Source organism: Varanus komodoensis, unplaced genomic scaffold (genome assembly GCF_004798865.1).
Source record: "Varanus komodoensis strain SLA01 unplaced genomic scaffold, ASM479886v1 scaffold61, whole genome shotgun sequence".
NCBI lineage: Eukaryota > Metazoa > Chordata > Lepidosauria > Squamata > Varanidae > Varanus > Varanus komodoensis.
Window position 1 is genome coordinate 4,048,600 of NW_025336236.1, and position 11,068 is coordinate 4,059,667.

The 11,068-nt window shown below is 37.3% G+C and overlaps 1 protein-coding gene across 3 annotated transcripts in view; it reads right to left on the minus strand.

Annotated features, from left to right (window-relative positions):
• Window positions 1–11,068, minus strand: part of CAND1 (cullin associated and neddylation dissociated 1) — a 29,935-nt gene that overhangs the window by 6,939 nt on the left and 11,928 nt on the right. Inside the window, exons 1-9 of one of the 3 annotated variants that reach the window (XM_044449852.1) lie at window positions 9,931–10,066; window positions 9,594–9,719; window positions 7,565–7,688; window positions 6,746–7,002; window positions 6,558–6,663; window positions 5,197–5,342; window positions 4,245–4,537; window positions 3,670–3,811; window positions 907–2,400 (exon numbers count right to left, since the gene is read on the minus strand). In XM_044449852.1, the coding sequence (XP_044305787.1) occupies window positions 907–2,400; window positions 3,670–3,811; window positions 4,245–4,537; window positions 5,197–5,342; window positions 6,558–6,663; window positions 6,746–7,002; window positions 7,565–7,688; window positions 9,594–9,636 (2,605 nt within the window). In that variant the 5' untranslated portion in view covers window positions 9,637–9,719; window positions 9,931–10,066. The other 2 variants (XM_044449851.1, XM_044449853.1) reach the window with 2 other exon arrangements.

Here is an 11,068-nt window from a genome sequence, read left to right on the forward strand (position 1 = left end):
TTTAATTTCTAAAAAATTACTGTGACAGGGATTTAATTATGGTTGTACATTATAATGTGGGGAAAAGCATCTGGCTGTGAAGACAAGACACAACACCAAGGGGATGTATTGCTGTAGCACTAATAGGTTACTGTAAATCATGTCTATATGTTTCTATACAAGACAGCAGTAACTGTAGTAGGTGAGTAGTATTAGACAGATCCAAGTTATGGAACGTGCTCCCCAGAGAGGTCCGCCTGGCGCCGTCGTTATTTGCTTTTCAGTGCCAGGCGAAGACCTTTTTATTTAAGCAGTATTTTAAATGTTAATACCATGGAAATTTTATTTGGCCAGGGCGGCTTATTTTATTCTAATATATATATATATTAATTGTTATTGTTTTAATTTATTGTGCATTTTATTGTATGTTGTGAGCCGCCCTGAGGCTTCGGCAAGGGGTGGCACAGAAATGTTTTAATAAATAAATAAATAAATAAATAAATAAATAAATAAATAAATATTTCGTGGAATATACTTTGTACTGTGTCAAAAAACTATATTCAGACAGTGTTTAAAATGCCTACTTTTTAAAGCAGGAAACAATTCTATTTTCTTCTAAACACATACTGGGTTTGTGAAATTCAAGCAGAAGTATAGTCAACTTATATGGTACTTACACAAACCAAATCTACATATGTAAAACTCTTTAGTAAAGGTTTATGATGTGTTTAGCAATTTTTCCTAATACAAGTGTATCTACTTAAAATGAACAAAGTTGGAGGACTTCCTCCTCCTCTTTTTCACTTAAACTGACATCCACAATCCATTTACTTCACCTGTACCTATTCAACTTGAATAGGATCCTTGTGGAAGTACTGAGTTTCAGTATCTTAAAAACAATACATGAAAATATGAATGTTTACAAACCTGATGCCAAATATCCTTTAAGGCGTGGCAGTAAAGTCTCAGGGTCAATTAAAGTAAGCTTCCCCAAGCATTCAGCAACAACATTCCTGGTACCTTCTTCTGCACACTCACAGTGTTTCAGTAGCAAAGACCAGATGCTCTCCACATATGGTTTGAGACCATGCACTGATGCAGAGCTTATTATCTCCTTCAAGGAATGGAGCAGAAGATATTGCCTTTTAGGTTGACTAGTTATTTCTTGTAAGACAAATGGGAGATATTCAGGAAGATTGCCGACACTGATACTGCCAAGTGCATAGGAAGCTGCAGATTTCACTTCTTCGCTAGGAGAGGAGAATGCCTCTAAAATTACAGATTTTAGTTCTATTTGTCCACTTAAGTCAATGTGATGTCCAACTTCCCCAAGAGAAAGCAAAGCTAAGAGACGAATAGAATCTGTGGACCTTGAATTCTTGACATCTTGAATAAACTGACCTACTACTGCTGGTCCCTCTTTTGGGCATGCCCGTGTAAGGGCAGCTACACATTTGGCAATGGAATAGTAAGACTGCTTGTGAGTAAGTGCAGTGCTCTGAGAGTACACTGGGCCTGTTAACATGCGCAGTAAGTCCATATATCCTAAGTTACTTGTTCCAGTCACAACCAGAGCTTGAAAAAATTCTAGCATGGCACTAAGTGCTCCACCCTGCAAAAGTGGTGACCTCACCAACCCAATAAGTTCATTCAGTATGGAGCCACTGATTTTTGAGAGAGATGAAGGATAAACTTTGGCTAGTGTGGTCAGAAAGCTGATGGCCATTTGTGACACATGCATATCACTCTCACTGATAAGAGGTGGAAGTTCATCCAGGACAGCATCAATCATAGCAGCTGTCAAGCTGTCACTGTAGTTTTTGATTAAGATATCTAGAGCAGAAAGTGTTCCAAGTTTTAATGCTCGCTGATTCTTTCTGAGAAAAGAAGCAAGAATAGGAACACCTTCTCCTAGAACTGGCCTTAGATCTATCTTCAGAGGGGAGCCAGCTATCAGAGTCAAAGCTTTTACGGTAGTTAGCCGAGTGATTTCATTTTTCAGTCTCTCTAGAAAGATTTGAAGTGTACTAGGTAGATCAGAGCCAAGATTGTCACCAAGACTGCAAATGATTTGGCCCATACAGGAGATTGCCCTTTCTTTTACTTCTTGATCAATGTCAGCAGCTTTCAGTCTCTTGATTGTACAAGTAAACAAATCTTTGATATAAGGAGTGGCATCAAAAGAAGAAGGTTGATCCAGAGGACGAATAACTTTTACAAGTTGCTGGGTAACCAAAAGTGCTTCCGATGTTATTTTATAAAATGGGTCTCCAACACATGCTACAACAGGAGGCACCAATGCTTGAACATGAGGATGGAAAACCTGCGGAGTGTGATTACAGAGTATCACATACAAACACGACAGAGCATCTATCTTCAGATTAGAAGAACTTGATTTGTCATTCAGTGAAAAAATTATGCCTGTAAAAGAATGCAAAGTCAATTCAGTTTTATGATTCCCATCTTTTAACTTAAATTAAGCACAAACCAATGAATTTCTGAAGTTACACTAGAGTGGTAAAGAGATGTGATGCTTTGAACAAATGGATGTTTCTTATTAGGAGCTATTTATTCTAAGCTTCTACTAGTCTACCTTTAAGTTCAATTACACAAAATTTATCCTATCAGCCAAAGCCTTTTATATAAGCACCACCAACAGTTTTGACCTTAACTTTGATGTTAACTCAATTGCAGCACGGCCAGCAAACCCTGAAAGTCAAAAATTTCCTTTACTGTTCTTTTACACTCCAAACAATCAAATCTTACTACAGTAGCTTAGCAACGACCACTGATTTAGTAACTTGATGCTGTGAGAGAGAAGTTTTTTTATAAAGGAATGAGGTTGGAAGAGCTGTTATATCCACATTTGAATTCCTGCCATTCAGTATTATATTGTTCTGATGTACACCATTGGAGTTTTTGGGGAGTAGAACCAGAATTTGCTACTTGAGTTCAGTGCAGGGCAGATTCTCAGAGAATAAAGAAATGGCAACCTTATAAGCACAAACCTGTCTTCCCTATACCTCTTTCTACCCATTCCTTTCCATTTATGGATCTTATTTCACTCATAATTTCTTGTGTCACTCCTTTCCTTCCATGTTTCTCCTTTTCCGACTTCAATTTACCCTGTCCCTCTTTTTGTAAATCAATTCTAAAAAATGTTCAAAGCTTCAATATCCAACAAATGCTGTGTTTCACCTCAAAAACAATAGAGGTCTGTTGTCTTGCTGTAAACAAATTTACTTGCATTACACCTTCCCTGATCCCAGTTATAATGTTCATTATTTACATCTCTCATACATTTTAAAGCCATGATGCTGTATGAATTAACTCTATAAAGATTCTTTGTAAAACCATAAATGCAGAAATCAGGAGAGCTCTCCTAGCTGCATCATACCAATGAGGGAAGTAAATTCATAGCATTTCTTCCTTTTGAATGTATTCCCATGGGTAAATGGTTGCAAAGTACAGAGGTCAAATCAGTCATTCCATGGGAGCTAGCAAATACACATGTATAGCTCTAAAAAGCCTAATGAAGAACACATAGTGTTGCCTGAGAATCAAAATGCTTATGATATACACGATCTACACAAAATACATAAGCATACTTGAAAGCAATGCTATGAATCAATATTAAAGCATCACAAACATTTAAATAGTAAACCCAAGTTTAAGAAATCCATTTCATACCTGGAACAAGTACAGGAATATGCTGTGTGAGAGCACCAGGTAAGACATTGACCAGTTCAGTCAGCATGTTAAAACAACACTGACGTGTCTTCACACTTTTTTCCTTCATCAGTTTGTGCAAGGCTTTAACAATGTTTGGAACCTGTAATTATTATATACAGGATACACAGTTTAATACTTAGTATTTTGTATACACAAACTACGAATTATGGATAGTCCTTGAGTATATATAATCACAGACATAACAAGAGCCTTGCTGAACCAGACCAGGGCCTGTCTAGTCCAAAACTGTGTTCCCATATTTGCACAAAAGTAGCCTTTCTGCACAGTGGGAGAGTCCAACAACTGAAAGGAAAAATTGCAGAAAATATTTTAGGCCTATAGAAAGTGAAAGCTCTTGATTATCAGGACCAGAAAATCCTTCAAGTTCCATACTAGGAGATATTTATAGTATGGTTGCATATGTTTGAAATGCAACTTGAACTGCTTTTACAACTGTATTTTTTCCTATTTCTTATTCAGTCAAGCAGATATGACCTTTTGTGCTACAAAATGTTGATGATTTATCCACCAACCTGACTCTGAAGCATTGTTAAAGGTGTCTCTCCTTGTTCCATTGCATCAGGATCACAAAGCCAACTCTGCACAGGTCGAGTTTGTTTTAAAAGAGAGAGGTATGCATGGAAAACATCTGCTTTTACATTCTCCTCTCGTTCCTTGAATCTAGCAATTAAAGCAGGCGACACTGTCTTGTAGAACTCGGGCAGCATTTCATGGCGTGTACTGACCACAGCATCCAGACATTTTGCAGCTGCACGTCTAACCTTCCAGCTCATGTCATCATCATCACTATATTCATCATCACTCCCTTGAAAATAAAAGGATACCATGTTATATATAATCACAAGTAAGCTATACCTTGTATTTAATTATTTGGATATTTAATATTTGATTATAGACCGTAACAAAACCATACAAGACAATCAGCAATACAAATGCATTCAACAAATATAGGTTCAGTGACACAGTCTAGCAAGACTTCAGGATAAAAGGAAGCATAGGCTTGTGTACCCGATCCTACCTAATCTTGGAAGCAGGGTCAGGGTTAGGGTTGGAATCTGAATGGGAGACTTGAGCCCTGCAATGAGCAGGCAGTTGGACCTGATGGCTTGCTAGGTTCCTTCCAAATGAATTGTTCTATGATTTCTAAGACTACTATTACTACTAAAAACCATTAAAATGAATATATTTTACAAGAAAATGCCACTACATTTCATACCACTTAACTGCAAATTTTATATCACCGACTGATGATTGCTACTTTGTACTTTTAAAAATGAAAACTAGCAATCTCCCTAGTCTGTCGCTAGGAAGCCAATTATTTTCATAAAGGCTGACAGAAAGACCTCTTCCTAACAAAACCCAGTCATTTAGAAAATATGTTAATTTAGAATATTACACTAATAAGATAGTGTGTGTTTTATGTTTAGCAGTTTAAATAGTCAATTCCCAGCAAGTCCAAGTTACCTTGATCATCATCATCTCCACCATCAGCATCCATAGCATTCTCATCTTCATCTTCGTCATCATAATTGTAATTGGGATCATAAGTAAGGTACTTAAGACAAATGTTTATAATGGTAGTTACATGAGGATAAACTTCTTTAGGACATCTGCATAATAAACAACATTAATTAACTATTGAAAAGTAATAATAAAAACAGTATTAGATAATTTAAATAGGCCCTTTAGCAAGCCTTATGCAGACAGGAGTAAAATCTGATGGTATGCCCATGGTTATAACCAACACATTTACTCTAGGAAAAGTTAAAATCCATTTACACTTAGTTCTGACTTAATTATACTCCTTAATGACATTATTTATCACTGCTCCTTGTATTATCCCTGATACACTGAGATACAGAAACTCTTTCGGTCCAAGCTCCTGGAGAGTTTCTTCCCCTAAGAATTAATTAGGGAAGAGTCTAGCTCTTTAGGATCAAATAAGATGGCAGGAATAATTGATATAAGTGCATGCCACAGTAAATGACTGCTTATTTTCCAGGAAAAACAAAAACAGTTCTCAGGGTTTCACTTCTTCACAGACCTTTCTAGAGAAGAAATGAAACTTGTCTGTACCCAGGGGCCACATACCAGCAGTGGTTAGTGGTTTATTCAGCCTTCCCACACCAAGATCTCAAATTACTTTGCCCCTTCTGACATCATTAACCCCTTCCATCATGGTACTGCCCTTTTAAGACATGTTGACAGGGATACCCTTTCTTTAGCAGGCTGGTTTTCACCAAATCAGCTAAACATTTGCTTGGAAAAAGGTTCTACATTTGCTTGGAAATAGTCTTTGTAGAATATTGATCAAGTGAAAGGAAACAGCAGCAGTACAACACTCTGTAATGAAGCTTTTCATTCAGCTGCACTTCTGTGTAGTCACATGAGCCCCACACTTACTATAACCCATAGACTGTCAGGACAGCTTTCTGCTCTCAGACAAGCCACCACAAGCTGTGTAAATGCTGCATCTGGAAAATGTTCTTGTTGCGTAATGGCATAGGGACTAGATTTGCTATATGCATGCACTCCATGAAGCATTTGTTTAAACAAATGCTTTTAAGAGATGAAACTTTCAATACAGTAGCATTATTTGTCCTAAGGTGATGTTTTCCAGCAGGTCACTCAAAAGATAATTGTTAAAATTATGACTATCAGTACACACAAAGTAATTTTAATATCAAACTTTCAAAACACTGTGCAATTTCATGGGAAAAGTTGTATCTTTCATGCTTTAGTCCTTTCTAAACTTGCTCTCAATTCATTTCCACACTGTAAATTTAACCAGAAAAAAAAACCAAGCACACCTATAATAAACTTACCTCCTAACAAAAGATTCAAATGCTTGAATGCAATATTCTCGAAGTTCGTCATCATCTACATTACAAAATTTTACTACCAAAGGGATAATTTTCTCAAGGTATTCACCTGATGACAGAAAACAGTCACATGAAGCATTCAGTATTTTCATGAAAAATATCAAAACTTTGCAACATTTAAATTTACTTACCTATTCTATGACCAGCTTGCCTACTGATGGCAGCGATACACTGTATATAGGTCCTAGTTGTTGACATGGAATCATTTTTAGAAAGCTCTGTCAACAGATGCTCAATGAGGTCAACAAACACTATGTTGCCACAGCTCATAACCAGATGACCAAGAGCAATGATGGTTCTTTTTCTTACAGCCAGTCTTGGACTAGTCAGCTGAGGAAGCAGACAGGTCAGAATAGAGGGATGGAAGTTAACGAGTAGTCCTCCTTGCCTTAAAACAGACAAAAATTAATTTAGAGAAAACAGTAAGTAAAACAGATCATGTTGTCCAGGCATTTCTGTAATGGGTTTCTCTCTGAAATCCTAAGGTTTTCTCTCACTAATGCTCTGTCTCACGCACACACACAATTAATGCAAATGGCAGTAATAAATAAACAAATTCAGCTTCCAATGTTAGCTCTGTTGTCCTTTCACTAACTTTTTACTCATTCATCTTAATACTCTCTTCAGTAAAGAAGATGCGGGTATTTGTATTGCACAGAAGCATTACTTACAAAGTTTGCTTGCAAAGATTGCACAATGCTTAAACAAACAGCTGCTGATGCATTGCTTTAAATGTTGTGACCTGTGCTCATTATTTTAGACAGCATTTCCTGCATTTTTAAGTGTTATTTTTGTGTTTGGTTATTTTAATAAGTTTATACTGTTGTACAGAAACAGGCTTCTAGGCTTTCTTCAGAAAAGCAGATGAAAATTTCTTGAATAGCATCCCTGAACTTTACAGAAAGTTTTTAAAACTGTTGCCTACCAGCCCCTTTAGTATGCATGTTTACCTGCTCAGCATATCAGCCATAATATCCAATGCCTCTAATTGAACAGATACATCCTCTTGCTTGGCAATAGCACTGGTAAGACGCCCGGTGATCTTTTTACAAACATTAGCTGCTAATGCAGAACCTAGAAATATTACAAAAATTTAACAATTTATCAGCATTCATATGTAATTTCACCCAAGCTGTAACAAACCATAACTGATAATTACTTGAACAGATGCCAAAACAAAGGTTGCTTACTTTATGATAGATCATAATCAATTATATAGCAAACTGACAGTCTTTAAGTTGCTGACACACACCAAACATGTACTCTGATAGTATGCAAAGGCTCAAACACATGCACTATAATCCATAGAGCAATCTATGGATGAAGCTCTCTCCAAGCTCTTGATCCTAGCTCAGGTTTCTTTAAGGAACCATGAAATCTAATGAATTAGAAAAGCGATGAGGTACTGCAGGTCAGAATATTCTACTCTGTGCTGGTTTTACAGTCTCTCTCTCTCACACATCCCACTGCCTAGCTTGCATTCTGTCCCCAGATTGCAGAAACAGTCTTTGTTAGGCTCTTTTTAAAGTCCCACTAATTTTTCAAGGCCTTAAAAAAATTGCAAGTCTTGGAGTTCTCCTAACTCAACCTGACTCTCATATATGCCTGGTGCCATTGTGGACAGATAAATAGAAATACATTAATCCAGTATCAGAAAAATGCTCAGTCAGAAAAATTACATCACAGGCCACACAAAATATACAGGTCAGAAACCACTGTTACTTTGCAATGGTGTATACTATCTTATTACTTGACAAGCAAGATAAAGATTCCCAACCAAATGCTGTTTTATAAAAAGGTTAAAATGTTGAATTATGATTTTTTTTGAACTTAAAATGTCAAATTCCTTATTTTTTCTGTACTGTCACTTAGATATTAAAACAGGGTCGTGTATGATACTTTCTCCACCCTGAGATGGCCCTTTATGCAACAGCTAAATGGTACAGCATAACTCCTATACGATATAGTATAGCACTCACACATATGGGGCTCTCCACCTGCGTTAAGCCTGCTGTCAGGGAGTTAAACTAACTAATATAAGTGTTAGTTTGAGTGGGAGCTCCTCCAATTCCTATTCCCTGCATCCACAGGATGGGTTCCTGCTCATTCCCTCAGTTCCACTGAGACTACCTATAGGTTCCAGGACCAAGGGAGCAGTGTTGTACTTCCTTGGACAAACTGCTGTGCCCCCCTCTCCCACAGAGGGGAGCTAGTTGTCTTCAGTTTGACACCCAGTGAGTCTGGTGAGCAGGTTGTGTGAATGCATAGGTGACCACTCAAAGAATGACAGTTACAGGTAAACAACCTGATTTTCTTCTTTGTGGCCACATGTAACACCCATAACTTTTAGTGTAGCGTCCATCACCACCACACTTGTAAGCATCAGTAGTTTGCTACTGAAATCTGGCAGAAAACTATAGATTTGTTCCTTAAATTCTGGGTGTATGTCTTTTAAACTAAACCGCCCAGAGAGCCTTCGCTATGGGATGGTAGAAAATGAAATAAATTAACTGAAATAAATGTGGCTTTTTTCGTTTTTAAATTTCAACAGCAAACTACTAATGCTTTCGCAGTGCCCAGTGCTGTGTCGGGATTAGAAATTAGTACCTGGATTGTCCAAAGTTGCCCATTCCTGATAAAATAAAAAAGGCAGGGTAAGCAGAGGAGGGAAGAAAAGAGGGTATAATTTTCTGACTACCAGTTCTAGCTTCTAATCATAGCAAATGGCTTTACCAGGGGTAAGTGGAAGTTGTTTGATGAATTCCCATGACAGTCAATGGGAGACACGAAGACTTGGATTTCCAAATATTGATTTATATCAGAGTTGAAGCAGACTGTTTTCCAAATGTCACAATCAGAATCTAAACTCAATTATGTGTTGGCGCACACCCCTACCAAGGGACAATTATGCCACACAGCGCAGGCAGAGCTTACTGGGAAAAATGATCAGTGTTACAATGCTATGCACAGCCTACATACTTCCGGCATAAATCTTGGGCCATGCTGTGCGACACAGTACCATACAGAGAATTTTAACCAAGGACTAGTATGTCCCCCAGCTTTAGTTCTTGAACTTGTCTTGTTTCTTCTCTTCAAATATCCCAGCTAGAAATTAGAACAAAGAATAAGCATACTTGATAGTAAAGTTTGCCATTCTCCCCTAAAACCAATTGAACAAGTCTGAATAATCAGACTGCCATCCCCAACCCCACAAAACCACTTTATCTCCAAGTAAAATAGTACTTTATTTGAACCGAAGTTCATTACCAAAACAGAAAAACTAGTAACCACAGAGAATAAACGTAATAAAAGTTACCACTGGAAGCAGGAGGAAGTTCTCCAATTACTGTTTTAAGGCCAATGCTTGAAATATCACGCAGCTGCTCTTTATCAGAAAGCATGTTAGTACACAGAGTATCTACAATTGTCTCCACTTGGTATTCTTTCACTTTACTCACTAGGGGCCCAAGGCTGTAATAAAAATGAAAAAATAGTGACATTTAAAGCACAATTCATTTTTATCAAAAGTATTCAAATGTTTAGTCATCCGTATTTACAAGTAAAACTAGGGCAGCAATTCAACAAAAACATAGGCTTACTTGCTCCCATTTAAATCTGGTTTGGCATGAGGTATACAATTTTATTATGACAATTATATTAATGTAGTTATTCAGGTTATTAGTTGGACAAAACTGACCATTCCAAAGACATGCAGAGATATACACATTCAGAACAGTTTTCTGTCTGTATTCAAAAGTCTAACTAAGTACCAACTACACATAGCTATAACTGTCAGTGATCTCTGTATTTGTAACGCTGATGTGATTCTATGACCTGATGTTGTTTGGGAACCCCCATCCTGCCACCCTGGTAGGCAATGCAGAAAGTACACCAGTTGCCTTCCTGGATGTCACAAATATATTCAGAATAGGAAAAGGGGGTATAACAAAGTCTGGAGGATAGAAGGCTGAAGCTGAGAACTGACACAAAGATGCATTAAGGGTGGGGGCGACAGGATTGCATCTGAAAAAAACCCTACTGGAAGAAACTCATTCAGATGTTAACTAATGTAAACACAACTTAATCTTCAACATAGCCTTTCGTCTATAAGGAAAATACAAACATGTTTAATGTCTTTTTCATTCCATTCTGCATTATTTCACTGTATGTTTACCATCCACATGGTGCAGATTTTTCTCAGCAGCCATAACTGATGCAATTTAGTTGCATTTTACATCTGCTGCTATTCAGAAAGTGCTACAGGATGATTTAATAGCTCATTAATAAGAGTGTTCTGCAGCTAGCCCAATAAATGCTTCAAAACAGAGATCCACTCCTCAGATGTTTGATCTCTGCAGCAATAAAATAAATCCTCCACAATGCAATACAGCATTCAGTAGATCTGTGGCTTCTGTACTATGAATGATTTTCTGAAGAATTTCAAGAAGTACAAT